Raw genomic sequence first — 16,150 nt, 5'->3', positions numbered from 1 at the left:
TTGTTCTAAAATGGCTAATCCCGTTTAAACTTTTGCATACCGTTTTAGAGAAAATTAAAAAAAAAACATGAAAATAGGGTTGAATTTTTCCTAAAAATCCGAAACGAAAGTCCTAAAAATCAAAAAGCGTTTCTATGGTAATATAACTTCGTTTTCATTCTTTAATAGATTGTTACTGATAGACTTTTAATTAACGTCAAATTTTTTGCTGTTTAAAAATGTCAAAGAAGTACAAAATTTATTTAGTTCATTGTTAATGAAAAGGTGATAATAGTATCAGAAAATGTGATACTTTAACAAAAGCAAAAAAATATGAGGTTAATCAAAATTAATAATAACCATCTATCAAATTATGAAATCGAAATTGCATTACCATGGAAACGCCTTTTGACGAAAGAAAATTTCAACCATATTTTACTGTTTTTTTTTTAATTTTCTCTGAAACGGTATGGAAATTTGGAAAAGTATAAATAGGATTAACCATTTTAGAACAAGCAACATTTTCTATGAAAAATGCATTGTTGTCAAAATTTCCATAATAAAAAAGTTTTTCCTCTTGTAAAGACAATCCAGGAACATACTGATGACTGAAATTTAAAATACGATTTGCGAGAGAGGTGATCCCATTGCCATACCGAAATCTTGTTGAAAAAAATCATTATTTAATTGGAAATAAGTAGTTTTAACACAAAGTCTCAATAATTCCAAAATATTATGTTTAATTTTGTTCTATCTATTAAATGTGTATCTTGTTCTAATCTCTCACTAACTATTTTAAGTGATTTATTGTCGGTAGATAAATCAAATTAGTGAAAAGACTAACAACGTCAAAACTAACCATTAAACTGTTATGTGTTATATTCATTTTTGAGATTTTTTCTATAAAATGGATCACCTCTCTCTCCTTTGTTAAGTAATATTTTTATGGAAGATTTTGAAAATAATACAATAAATAGTTTTTCAAAAAAGCCTGTAATATGGCTGCGTTATGTTGATGATATTTTTGCAATATGGCAACATAACGTTTCTGAAATAGACATTTTTTTGGATTATATAAATTCTCGCGAACCTATCATAAAATTTACTTTAGAAGTAGAGAGAGGTAATCGTTTGCCATTTCTTGATGTTTTAGTGTCAAAGTTTCAAAATAAACCAATTTTAGATGTTTACAGAAAACCCACAAACACAGATAGATACTTAAATTTCACATCTAATCACACTATAAGTGTAAAAAAGGTTTATAAAAGTTTATATGATAGGGCAAAAATAATATGAACAGACGACATTTCACTAAATAGAGATATAAACCACATAAAAAATACATTAATCAAAAACGACTATCCACCATATTTTATTGACAAAACATTAAACAAAATACAAACCCCAAATTATAGACACAATGATAACAATACACAATATATTCAACTTACAATTCCATACATACGAGGCGTTTCGGAAAAAATAAGAAGGATAGGAAAACAATATAACATACGAACATCTTTCAAAACACAAAATACACTTAGATCCATTTTAATTTTAAACCAATAAATACAGAACAACAAACAAAAAATGTAATATACCAAATACCCTGTGAATGCGATAAATTTTACATTGGTGAAACATCTAGACCCTTAAATGTTTGAATTAAAGAACATAAAGATTATTTAAGAAAGGGAGATTTTCTACAAAATCTAAGATTTGTTTCAGCATTCTTGGGACACAGGACACAGAATAAATTTTAATAACGCCAAAATTATAATGAAAAAGAAGCGATAGCCTCTAAAAAAAATAAAAGAGGCTTTTTTAATTCAATCTAATAAAAATAATTGTATTGCTCATGCATCTGTAGATGTTAGTAATGTATGGCAATCGCTTCTTTGATTTTAAAGAACAATATATACAACAAGATAAATAAACATAACATACATAAAATTTAAAAATAATCATACAGAAAGTTTGGGGCTTTTTGGTTTTACCCATAGATAAAAGAAAATAATCTTCTATTAAGATAGATATGAAACTTAATAGTAAAATTTTGGTCAAAGCGCCTCTCCGTGTACTTAGTAGAGACTACGTTTAACCCAGCGCCTTCGCCTTTTCTGCTGTAAATATTTTTTATGTTTATATTTGATTTCAAAGAATTTAGTTTTAAAGTTACACTGATATATTAGTATATCAGAGTAACTTTAATAAAACATAAGAATATATATATTTTACATTGGCAAAACAGCTAGACCCTTAAATGTAGAATTAAAGAACATAAAAATTATTTAAGAAAGGAGATTTTCATAAATCTAAGATTTGTCAGCATTCTTGGGACACAGGACACAGAATAAATTTTAATAACGCCAAAATTATAATGAAAGAAGCGATAGCCTCTAAAAGAAAAATAAAAGAGGCTTTTTTAATTCAATCTAATAAAAATAATTGTATTGCTTATGCATCTGTAGATGTTAGTAATGTATGGCAATCGCTTCTTTGATTTTAAAGAACAATATATACAACAAGATAAATAAACATAAGATACGTAAAATTTAAAAATAATCATACAGAAAGTTTGGGGCTTTTTGGTTTTACCTTATTAAGTAATTGTTATCAGGTAGTAATTGTTAATTTTGAAGTTTATATATCAAGGTTGTATTCCGTTGCTTACCTTGGTTATGGTTTTATGTTCCGTTTCTATCTGTTTCCTGAAAGTTTTCTTATTACGGAACACGGTTCCTGAAAAATTCGGTTATAACTGTCACCAAACTAACCAGCGCTTCTGGTTTGGTTTGTCAATCAATGTCATTTATGTGACAGAAATCAAGCAAATATTGGAAGTTCGAGTGAAATTCTCATTTAATTTCTAAAATTTGTAATAATATTTTGTATTTACATCCAAAAGTAATGGATGTAGGCAGTAAAGGTAAATAAATTTCATTAACTTAATAGAATAACCTTTTAGGACCATTTAAACTTATCATGCAGCCATTGTTTCTTCAAGTCAGGAACATTTAAAGAAAACATGAAAAACAAGACAACAAATAATCGTAAATGTTTTGTAAGCTATAAAAATATAAATATTGAGTAAATTTGTTTATTTATTATTAACCTGTTTTAATATTGGACCTGCAAATCTTCATTTGAGCTGTCTAACGAGTTTATTAATAAAATACTTTTCAATATTAAACCCCATTGAAAAGAAGAAGCAAACGTAGAAGCAGAGAATAGGTACATTAAAAATGCATAAAATTTTATAACAAAGGTATTGCAATTTAGAAAACGTCAACATTTGACGTTTCCAATATTTTACCAAACTGTTCCGTATCAAACCGATATTTTTTCAGGAACCGCTCTTTACCGTAGTTTACCGGTCTGGTTCGCCTGGTTTTGCAACGGAATACGGCACAAGTTAAAAATGTCATTTTAACAGAACGTCAACGGTTTTTTGTAGACGTATCTGTTTTAAAAAAAGTACAGTGTTCTCAAATATTTGAATTTAAATATTTTAAATAGTTTTTTTCTTTATTCTTTGTATTTTTTTGCTTCCGACGACGGAAAAAGATAACTTTCCGAAACCTTAAGTATTTTTTTTTGCTTTGTTAGGCAAATTTGTATTACCGTAAACATAACTTCTGACAAGCAGCGTCCGTCTAGGTTTAATGCAGAAGTGTTTACAAAAAATAATTATTTTATTTTGTAGATTTTCTTGCAGCAGTGGCGAAATACCCATACAGGATTTTTTTGGAAAGATGAATCCGCCACATAGGTATAGACATTTTTTAAAAAAGTTTTTCCTCTTGTAAAGACAATCCGGGGACATACTGTAGACTGAAATTTAAAATACGATTTGCTTTTAAGCGAAAATGTCAAAAAATTACTTGTGATATGTCATTCTATTCAGAGTGTGAGTGATTTTCTATCGAATAGAGTAAAAAATACCGAGGGTGCCATTTAAAAATCAAAAGTTGTGCTCATTTCCGGTGCGACTGGAAGTGACCGAGAACATATTTGAATAGGTCAATAAATCCTAATTTTTGTCGTATAGTGACGTACCAAATCTCGTTTATTTATCTGAAAAAAAACAGTGTGTGCACTATGTGCGCATATTTGAAGTGAAACTTCTTACTAACAACTATTAATTTGATGGATTTAAAGGATATATATTTTTTATGGATGCGTTTTACAAACTTCAAAAAAATTAGAGTTAATATAATACCGTATACTATTCTAGCTTTATAATTTTATAATGTTTTTTTTTTAATTTTTATTAAATATTTCATAGAAATTAAGATAGCGACATAACTTTATAGTTAAATGTTAACGGTATTCGAGGCACCATCAAAGAAAGCAATATACGCATAGTCCCAGAGATGTTACAGCTTCGTTATTTTGCCATACAAGGGAAAAAAGAGAGTAGCCCACTTGTAATTGCATTTTTCTCTGTTAGAAAAATATGTTATCGATATACCGTATGATCGAGAAAAAACGGCGTCAACGATGGCTATGAAATGAAGATCGCTGTCAGTTTATATGTAAATTTATATGGGAAATGTCATCGATCGTCATTTCCCAGCCATTAGACGCCATTTTTTTTCGATCATACGGTATTAAAAGAAAACCCCTCCTACTAGTTCGGTGACAGAATGACCGCAATGTTGGTAATGAATGATCTAACCTCAAATCAAGAATCGTTTTTTTTTAATCCTGGATATTAAAGATTTATTGAAATCCTTGGAAAGTGGGTATACCCATTACTATTCTTGATATAAAAACTGCATTTTTAAACGGTTTTATTTAGCTCGACCCGTACGGTATTTATTATTTCGTCCTTTGGGTCAAAATTCTATAGAGTTGAAATTTATACTTCATACCTTTCCTCTCTGTCAAATCGATATGATCTGAAATTTTGTACAACATACTTAGTTGATGGACCAATACAATGCCTATATAATATTCAATAAGTAGTAATAACTTCTAAAGGATGCCTGCGGTGTACATAAATGGCTGGCCTTCATCAATTTCTTCCACCATGACCCCCTCACCAATTTTTGAGTATCAATATGTGCCTTACCTATAGGAATACTAGCTGATGATTATCGAAGACAAAATTTAAAATCCCGAGGATGGGACGTCCCTTACAAAATGCGTATTAGCGTGAGTAAGCGGCAGCTTCACCGCAACTGAAGTATCGTGTCCAGAACAGTTTGTGTCCAAGATTGTGTGACGTAAGAAGGACTACCGATATAAAAAGAATAGGTGATTAGATGTATCTACGTAGTTAGCGGTAGATTTACCACCCAAGTTAATGGTAATTTAGGTCTAAAACGTGCTAGCGAGACACGAGTGCTGCGACTCGAGAGTTCGGGCTAAACATGTAATGGTCGCACAGCGCTTTTATCCCCTCAAAAGATTCGGGCGAACCTCTTGCCTCTGTGCGTACATTATGAAGCCTCCCCCTCTATGAACCTCGGGGGTGGGTGCTGCAACCCGCTGTCTTATAAATCCATGTACATCAGTCGGGAAAGATGAGAGCGATAATAAATAAAACAAACTAAATAAAATATACATATAATGTTTTCATTAGTTTTCTCTCTATATAAAACTTTTAAAGTTAGAAAGGCGGTTTTTAATCTCAGTGAAATAACACCTGAGTAACAAATCTTCCATAAGTATGCTAACTTAAATACTAGTCAATAAAAACAGTACTCGGTGAACAAACCACCACTCCCTGTGAGTGGCAAGTTAAACGGTTTATCTTATGTGCACTGAAAACTTTAGAAAATAATAATAACAATTAGTATCTTTGAACTTCTAGTTCAGACATATTTTAGTACTAGGCAGAATAGCTTTTAGGCAGATTAGACTAAAATAAAAACGTGGGGCCCCTCTGAAATTCTACCTATGGCAAAGCATATCTTTATACTGTGGTAGATTCCATGAGCTCGGCGTTCGCGGGTGAAGCCGCCACGGCTGGTTATTGATTGTCAAAATCTCCAGTTACGATTATAGTAAGTCGATGCAATCCACACTTAGTATAGAAGAAAATATTACAGCAATAGTTAAGGCCCCACGTTTATTTTAGTCTAATATGCATAAAAGCTATTCTGCCTAGTACTAAAATATTCTGAACTAGAAGTTCAAAATAGCCTTAATTGTTATTATTATTTTCTAGTTTTCAGTGCACATAAGATAAAACCGTTTAACTTAAAAGTTTTTTTACCGATTTTTTATTGATTATTTACTTGCGCAAGGCAGTGGCACATCTAGAGATTGAGTCTGGGAGGGGTAGTGCATATAGTTTAATAAAGTTCTTAAATTTTAAACCCTTTTTAAAACTTATGATTATTGTGGAACACAATATACTTGGATTGCTTTGGATTTTCTATTTTGTAAATAAAACTAAAAAATAAAAAAAAAAAACAAATTTATTTTATACCATATTTTAATCTTATTATAAATGTTTTCTTGGGAGGGGTAATTACCACCATTACCCCTCCCGTATATGCGCCACTGGGGCAAGGATATTAAAATTTTGGTTAAAATATGGTTGTGGTTATTTTTATAGATATTTATGAAGCTTACTATCTGTTTGGCATTTTCAGTTTTTGACAAGACAATTGATTTTATTTGTGAAATGCCCACAAAAGACCTACCAATGGTTCAACGATAGTGTCTTTACTGCATGATGGGTCATTCCTGCTGATTTTTAGATCATTTGAAGACTACATGGAAAAAAACCAATGTAACATCTCCTAGAAATAGATTGCGCGACATTACTTCTATTTAAGGCAAACTGTTAGCGTTTTCGAATAAATTTTAGTTTTTTTACCTATTATCGTTCAAATCCATGTTAATAGATAATAAATATTTTGGATTTTTTATCTTTTATTATTTTTAAATATATTTTTGGAACTGCTTATTTTAAGTAATCCTTAAAATTAATACGAACTAAAAAAACAACAATTCTCCACCATAACCTGTGCTATAACCCAATAAAATAATCAAAATAAGGCATATCTCCTGTCAACGATTATTTCGCATGACCTTCGCGTTATGACAAGGACTCGCGGCCTTCAGATTTTACTCCCATCGAGCGTAAAGAAGTTTCACTTCAAAAATAAAAAAGTTATAGGGGTGAGCCCCTTTTGAGAAACACCAGGTATATTTTGAAATAAGTAAAAAAATTATCATTACATTACATACTTCTTATTAGCCGATCATACCAATAGTTATGGTAGGCTATTTAATTAAGATCGGCAAAAAAAATAATTTCACTCAAAATTAGTTATTTAGGTCATAAATGACCTAAATACGAAATATTTTCATGGTTTCTGTCTGTCTGTCTCTCTGTCCGTCTGTATACCACGATAACTCAAAAACCACTGAACCGATTTTAACCAAATTGCGCCACTAAATCAATACTGTGGGCACCCGAGAATTCTGGACCAATTAGTTTTGTTGTGGGCGGTGAGGGGAGTTGCCCGACATGAGGGTGTCAAATAACAATTTCTTAAAAAAAATGTAACTCCCAAAATTATCAGCTGTAGTTCAGACTAAGAAAGCGGTTAGCTTTTCAATTCAAGATTAGGAATACCTATTCTGTCAACAAAAATTGTAATAACCATCAAAATCAGTCAAAGTAGCAGTCTGTGAGGATAAAAAAATTGGAAAAGTTCCATTTACTTTTGAAACGAAAAGAACTGCCTTACCAATTTTTTATACATATTTTTACTATGGGCGGCTATACGTGCTTCCCTGCGCCAATTTTTATTATATGAATGTTTCTGTTTTATAAATACGCCATTCGTTATAAACCAAATAAAATTTATTGTCATTTTTACGACCACGATTCCATATGTTAATAAATCACATATTTTTAGTAATTGGAGCAATTTTAATTAACACAAATAGTCAATTATTGGTTGAGCTCGAATAATGGGATCATATCAATTGGTCCTCTTTTACAAATATTCAAACTATTTTTTTTTTAAGAAATAAATATAATGAAATACCTATCGAATTAAATCGACATTAGTATCTGTACTTTTTGAAAATTTGTTACAAGATTCCATGATAAATAATGATTAATAAAGCTTGATTATAAAAATATTGCATTTTATAAGCAACAACATAAAGAGATAACTAAAAATGGTTGTAATACAATTGATACCATTAATGTGAGTGTCTGGCATTTTGATGCACGTTAAAAATATACAGATTATTATACTTAAGAATATTTTGGTTTATAACAGTACATTATTAAAATACAGTTTTAGAAGACTCTGTATAGGTTAGTATTAATTTTAATGCTACACAATAACACATAGTTAATAAATAATAAAAAAATCAAAGCAATTTATATTATTAAAACAACTACGAATTAAGCAATTAAAATTGCTAGTGATTTAAAAATCGCAAATATTTCAAAAAACGGTGCCGATATACGGGTGGCGTCTTTCAAAATGACTCACCTCTAGTAACTTTTATTTTTCAGTTAAAAAAAAACGAGATTTGGTATTTAGTCGTTCTATGACATAAATTAGGTCTGATTTGACGTATTCAATTATTTTCGAGAGTACTTTCCTGTTTCACCGGAGAACAAACTTTTGATTTTTTTAAATGGCACCCTAGGTGTTTTCTTTTTTATTTTATCATAGAAAATAACACTCTGAAATAATATATACCAGTGGGGGGAAATGAAAACCCATATTTTTTTTCAATTTTATATTTTTCCTTTTGACACTTTTCGCATTATGCGTTTATTTTACAAAAAATGAACCTCAAAATACCATATGATCATATCAATATTCGTAAAAAATACTTTTCCAAATATGCTAAGAGCCACCCTCGTTCCATTTTCAACTTGATGAATATGCATTAAAAATACGACTGGCATCTTTTAATCTGCCAGGTCAAGAGACTAAAAATATTTAGACGGTCAAATCTATTTTTCCGAGGCTCCTTGATTAAGAATTAGTGATTTAAACATAGCCATGGCACTGTTTGAAATTTTAAATACTATTTTATAAGCCGCGTGTCAAAAGCTACATATGATATGTCATCTCTATTCAGAATTCATTCAATTTCTATCAAATAAAGTAAAAAAAATTCCTTAGTGCGTCCTATTAAAAATCAAAGTTGTAGTAATTTCTTATGAAACAGGAATGACACCAAAAACAATAACGAATTACGTCAATCAATCCCCACATTTAGCCTGTCATATATAATACCAAATCTCGCTTTTTTATCCAGAAAAATAATAAGTCCTATAGGAGGAGCCACTTTTGAGTACGCACGGTTATAGAAAGAAAAGGTAATAACAGAGACGCTATTCCACGTTAAAATTAAAGAAACTTTGATACTCCTTGATCTTCTTATTTATTTTATCACATTGTTAATTAAATTAAAAATATTTTAATTTGTAGTTTAGAAAATCTTCTTTAAAAAAAAAAACATTTTTAAAAACTCTACACGTCACTACTGGCGTAACAATACTTCCTGCCCTCGAATATTAGGGTAAATAGTTGTATAGAGTATAGCCTTTTTATTACGAATTTCAAACAACGTACACTTAAAAAGTCCGAACAAATTGAATTTCTGTGATTCGCGAATTTTATCTTAGTCACTATGCCTACGTGGCACTTACTTTAAAGTTCAAAAATAATATACGTTCTTCATCAAGTCCACTGCATTATTTGCTTAGGTAAGGGCTCTCGTTGTCTGTCAATTCTTTTGATCTAATCTCTCAAACGGCTGAATCGATGTTGATGGGACTTTTATTGGCAAGTTGGAGGATTACTAGAAAAAAATATCTATTAATTCTGTTTTGTTTTTCTTCTTGCGTGCTGTTCGTATTACGAGGACAGTGGAAGTATATTTATTGGAACTCAAACAAAGATGAGAGTATCCCTTTTTGCTTATATAACATAAACATCTTCATATAGAAATAATTCTTAAGAAAAAAGCGAGGCAAAAAAAAGCTTATTTATCAGATATGGATAGTTATAAGTAATAAGAGCTCAATCTCAGTAAAACTTAAGTTCTTTTTTTCTTACCATTCTAAATTTAAATCACTGCTTACATACAACACTTAATTATTTTGAATTTAAGTCATTTTTCGAAAGCTGACTTATAAGACTTAAGACTCTAAAGTCTTTTTTCAAAATGGTTCACTAATAAAAGGCCAGTTTTTTATAGAAATATAAAAAAAAAAAAAAATATTAAGTCTTTTTAGAAAAAGACTTAAACATGTAAAAATCTAACTTCTTTAAAGCTTTCCTATAAAAAGTTTCATTGCACCCTATCTGGCATTTGATATCTATAACCACTGCAACAATGTGAGAGAGAATAAGAAACAAGCAAAAAAAGGTACCTAAAAATACGTTTATTCTAGTGTGTAAACATACATTAAATTCTCACTATATAAAAGATAGACCTTGAACTAAGGTCGTCATCGTTTTTGCGATAATAAAAAGTTTGAGTGATCAACCGTGAGAGATGTGTGAGTTTAGCGTAAAAGAAAATATTTTGCCTGAGAAAAACTCTCTTCAAAACTCAAGAAAACTGGTTCTCTTTGAAAAATTCGAAAAATTTCTCTTGAAATCTATTTTCATTTCAATGAAGCTGCAAGTTACTTTGTTTAAGATAATAAGAAAAATACGGTAGGAAGTACTTCATTCAAGAAACATGGCAGTTTTTCCAATAGCTAAATTACTCTTTTGATCAAAAATAATAAAGACACCAAAGACGATGACGAAAGTGACGGAGACCTATATAGGTAAAGAATAGTATGCCCTTAAAAATTATTTGCGGGTTTTAAGGTTGATTAAAAACAAAAGCAATTGATGCGTTATTTCATATTTTTATTTCTTATAAATCACCTAAAACCAAGTTGTTTCTTGACAAAAATTATAAAAGCGCCTTTTAAAGTATTTTATGGATAATTTGTAGGAAAAAACTTCAATAAATGGTAAAAATAACCAAAAATATAGCTATTGGCCATTTCATTACAGTTATTGGCCATAACTCATACAGTAATTGGCCGACATTTTCGTAGCTAAGGAAAACGAAGAAAGGAAAAAAAAAAAAGTCAATCCACAATAACTAATGTTTATGAATAAATCAAACACGATCAACGAAACGTTTTTAAAATTCAAAAGTCAAAACATTAAAAAATAAAAAAAAAAAAAAAAAAAAAATATTTGTTTTTCTTTAATACAAACTAATTATAAGACCTGGTACATGTATTACATTTAACTCCTAATTGTGAAAAAGTAATATTTTTTTGCTACAAGAAAAAACAAATTCCGGTGTTTAAATTATTCCGAACAAAAATTAACTCTTCATCCATTTTTGGATCTACGGCTTTATAAAGTTCTTGCGAATCTATCTTTCCACCTTTTTTTCTATTTAAGTCTTCTGAAAATTCGCCAAATTCCAGTTTTCTTGTTGTATTCAGAAGTTTTTGTTTCTTTGTCGACGGTTTCAGTACGTGGTGTGATAAGATATTAATTTTGCGTGTCACAGTCCTAGTGTCTTTCTATATATTTATCTTTCTGTTTCCGTGACTTCGTGTATTTTTGTACTTCAGTATTACCTGCTGAAAGATCCTCTAGGTGTTTCAAAGGGTATTCCACAAGTCTTTGTCCTATCGTTTTGTCATTTGAATACGGAAGAACATCATAACTGAAATCCTCATCAGGGTCAACTAATTTTGTTATTAATGAATTATTTCTGTTTCTATGGCCATATTGTAGTATTTTTTTTGGGGTTAGTTTTTCCTAATGATGTTGTTATTATTATTTATCGAGCTTAATCTTCTTTGGTCCTTTTTTATCTTTCGGTTTTCGTTTTGCTTTCTTTTCGAGGAGAGCCTTTTCTCGTGCATTTTTTTCCGTTCACTCTTCTTTTTCTTCTGTTTCTGTTTTCTTGTGAAGCTCATTACTGTATTTTCTGCCTCTTTTTTCAGCTTTAAATTTTTTCCCACTTGATGACGACAATATGAAAGAAGATCTTTGATCTTCTTTCCTTTTCTTTGCGGGCCCGTATTGGGATAGCTACAAATATTGATTTAACCTTTTTAGATGCTGTTAGGCAAATAAAAACCAAAGGCTGTCCTTTCCTCAGTAAGCATTTCTACTGCATTTTTTAGGATATTTTCCTTTAGACTTTGTTTAGGTATCTCATAAGATTTTTGAGGACTATCTATTATAATTTCATGCCAAACGTCATCGTTGTCTTTTTCTATTAAAATGGGGGTACTCAAGATATCTAGCTCCGATATATTAACAATATCCGAAATGTTCAATACGTTTTGGTTTGAAATTTCCACATCTTCGTTTTGGTTTCCATCAACTACCATTCTGTTGGAGCCACGTACTTCACAATCTTTTACATCAGTCATTCGTGTTCCTTCTTCTGTTAGTACATTGTTATTTAAGTTTTCGGGAGAAAGAAAAGCTTTGTGTATTTCTTTACTGTTTGAATATTTGAATTCTTTCCAAAGTTGGTATAAAACTCTGTTTTCATCGGTTTCAAGTTTAATTTGCTCGTTCATTTGTGTAAACAAATTAACTCTATTCTGGCCTATAAATATCTCCTAAAACTTGCGTAAAAGGTAAAATGTTTTACGTCATTGATTTGCGGCACGGTAATGGTTTCTGCATTCTTTTTTCCGAGACATTTACTAAAATCGATTGAGTTTGAATTCCAAGGGTATGATCCGCATGCTCTAAAGCCATTTTATTATAATATCTGGGCGGACTGATTTTGAAATGACCATTTTTAGCAATCCGGCAAATTCTTTCTTTGTTAGTTCCTCTGACGGATGACTTTTCCGCCACTCTAGAAGTCCTTTTCGCCAGCCATCTTTTAGCGGCTTAAATGTTGACACATCAGCTGGTTGGAGTTGATGCGTGGTGAATTAGGATAAAGGCAATTAGAATAATATCTATAATTCGTACACAGGGTTTGCTTAATTTTCGGTCAATATGAGTTTTATGGCCGTCGACAAAGAGGATTACAGGAAACTGGTTGCCTAACTTTTGCAGATGGGGATAGAAACTGTTGACCACATATTCATAAACCACATCCATCCTGTATCACTGGTCGCAAACGTAAATCCTTCAGGTATCGAGTCGCCTATTTCTTTGCGAAGTCTTTTACCAGGAAATATTATTAATGGCGATGTATAAGTTCCTGCAGCACTAAAAGTAAATAGTACTGTCTGTCAATGTCGTCTTTGTTTTACCCGACTCGACCTCATACACATTTTTAGTGCCCCAAAGTAAATTACTCTTTTATTTTGCGGGCATAATTGAAAATTCGTCTCATCTGCATTGAAAAGTCTTTCTGGGTGTTCAAGAACTTCGTCATATCCTTTTTCATTTAAATAAGAATGTATGTCGCGAAACCACTTTCTTATGTCTTGCTCACTGATGGCGGAGGAAGCAACAGATACCCCCTCAGATTTTCTTGTTGTTAAATCAGGATGCCTTTTCATAAATGCTTTGTACCATCCTTCTCCCGGTAAATTATTTTTGAAGGGGTTTTCACGGGGCGATTCGTCTAAGAACTGCTTGACAGATGTTTGAATATCTTCCTTTCTTCGAGGAAACCCCTTTCTTTGGCAATCTTTTATCCAGTTAACTAATAGGTCCTCCTCCTGGCTACTCAGTATGGGTGAGGGTCCATGGGATGATTTTGTGAATTTATCTGAGAGTCTAAATTGTAAAGTAGCCCTAGGTATATTGTATTTATTGCAAGCTGTGCATTTGGGCATGCCATTTTTTACTTTTTCGATGGCTTTATTCAAACTCTCTTCTGAATACTTTTTTGTGTACGATTCTTGGGGTGCTGTTTTTGGCATTCTGAAATTTAAAAGATGAATCTTGTCACAAAAGTTTATTATTTTCCTTTAGACAGTTATTGGCCCGTCTATCTTGACAGTTATTGGCAGTGGCCAACAACTAATAGAAACCACAAAAAACAAATTTACTAATAAATTTAAAAGGTTTTTTTTTTTTTTTTAATATAAAATATCATATTTAAACATCACAGTATAAGTCTAATCAAAAGCTATAGTTATTGGCCGGCCGGCCAATAACTATGTGTCAGACAAGAATTATTTACACAGTAATTGGCCCTGTAAAATTTTAGGTTACAAACGACTTTTAGGTTATTAATAGCAAGAAATTTACATAAATATGCACTAGTTAAACTTCTATAATGAAAACTTCAATTATTGTTTATGTTCTGATATGTAAATTAAAGATTAAAGTAGTGGCAGCACTTACTTGCTTCAAATTAAATGGCTACGAATTGGCACCTCCATAAACACACTGTTTCATTCACAGAGATTGGAGAACTATTAACAGGTATATTTTGGCGGGAACTTTGCTTAAGCACATTTTACGCAATACAAAAACATAACCGTCATTTGAGTCATGTTTACACGAAACAATTTAAAATTATTTTAAAAGGAAAAGGCCAATCACTGTCAGAGGGCCAACAACAAGTATGGTTTACCCTACATATACAATCAGTCGGCAGTCCGATCAGTCGTACGTCGCATTTCATAGGTCGCACATCATAGTACGCACGGGTTTTGTTGCTTGGAATTTTCCACTTAGAATTTTGCATAATTTGCGTATTATCGTATAACAAATTAGTAGTCGTTACTAACATGCATTTGTCATTTTTTATGGACAAAATTTTTGGGATATATGGATTCTTTAAAGGAGTTCTGAAAAAATGGAAATTAGAGCATTTTATTTACTTTATATTTGAAGGTAAAGAGACATTTACCTAATGCACCTGTTTAGATAATGCATGTGTGACTATAAATAGAATAAGAATATAGGTATCGGTTTTTTTTATGCAAATAATTACAAAATTTAAATTTCAAGTCGTCGTATTAAAAAATTCAAAAATGTGACCAAAGCTTATAATTTTTTAATTTTGATAATTTATTTGCTTTGCTTTGATTAATCATTGATGTATTTTTTTTTGTAATTTTGTAGAGTGATGAACCCAAAAAATACCAAGGAACAAGGAGTGAAGAAGCAGAGATAACTACTGTCGAGGAAAATAATATCACTTTACTTATTACAGACCAGGAAAACCTAAATTTATCAGAAATTAATATACCTCGTAATATGTCAGTATATGCATGTGTATGATGTATAGACTTCTCTTAGATCCAAATAAATTTTAGTTGAGTCAATGGTATTTCGCTATTGGTTTAAGAAAATGTCTCTTTAATCAGAAATGTGCCTTTTCAATCAAAATTTTTGCATGAATCAAAGAGACTATTGTTCTTGTAGCAAGAACTTCTTTGCATATTAATTTTGGGTCAGGAGTGAAATACTTTGGACAGTTAGATTCTTCTATTCTCTGAAATCATTTTTTAAAGCTTCTGAAAAGATAGTTAATGCTTTGGGTAAAGAAACGTCGTTCTTGGCCTATTGAAAAGCGCCAATCTTTTGGGTCAAAGTTTTGAAAGTCATATTCATTTCGACTGAGAGATCATTTTTTTCAGTGATTGCAACTTAATAAATTAACAGTACAATTGGTTAAATTAATTCCAGACGATGACAGTTGAGTTGAATTTTTAGAAGTAAATGGCGCAGGGACACTCACTCTAACAAAAGCAACCGCAGAAAAATTGAGAGTGACAGAGAGGCGGATGGAGAAATCTATGATTGGCCTGACTTTGAGAGATCGAGTACATTGCTAGAATGGCAGACGGGAGATGGACCAAAGGACTTATAGAGTGGAGACCAAGAGCCGACAAGCGTAGCCAAGGCAGACCTCCCAACCGATGGACCGACGACCTGAAACGTATAACAACTAACTGGATTGCAACAGCTAAAACCGCGAGAACTGGAGACGTTTGGAGGAGGCCTATGTTCAACTATGGACGTGAAAGGGGGCACACGCGTATTATTGATGATATAACTAGGCAGTTCTATAGATTCACTTATCCATTGCTGAATTTGTTTCCAAGACAAAAAGAGCAACTACAAAAAGTTATAAGAAATTACACTCTATACTTTGGTATGGTATTTTAAATCGTTTTTAGGAAGTTAGTTTTAGAATGTTACTAAGTGTAGTTCTCTCCTCAAATTAGGGATGAAGAAACATAGCCATGATACGTAGCTTCACG

General features: G+C 31.3%; 1 protein-coding gene across 1 annotated transcript; it reads right to left on the bottom strand.

Moving 5' to 3' along the window:
• Nucleotides 1-13,213: 13,213 nt before the first annotated feature.
• LOC115877675 lies at nucleotides 13,214-13,852 on the bottom strand. Its single transcript, XM_030893945.1, has one exon. The coding sequence runs from the start codon at nucleotides 13,850-13,852 to the stop codon at nucleotides 13,214-13,216; it is 639 nt and encodes a 212-aa protein (XP_030749805.1).
• Nucleotides 13,853-16,150: the final 2,298 nt, after the last annotated feature.

The sequence above is a fragment of the Sitophilus oryzae genome, unplaced genomic scaffold (genome assembly GCF_002938485.1).
Source record: "Sitophilus oryzae breed Bouriz unplaced genomic scaffold, Soryzae_2.0 scaffold_1496_pilon_pilon, whole genome shotgun sequence".
NCBI lineage: Eukaryota > Metazoa > Arthropoda > Insecta > Coleoptera > Curculionidae > Sitophilus > Sitophilus oryzae.
This window is presented reverse-complemented; position numbering and strand designations above follow the sequence as displayed.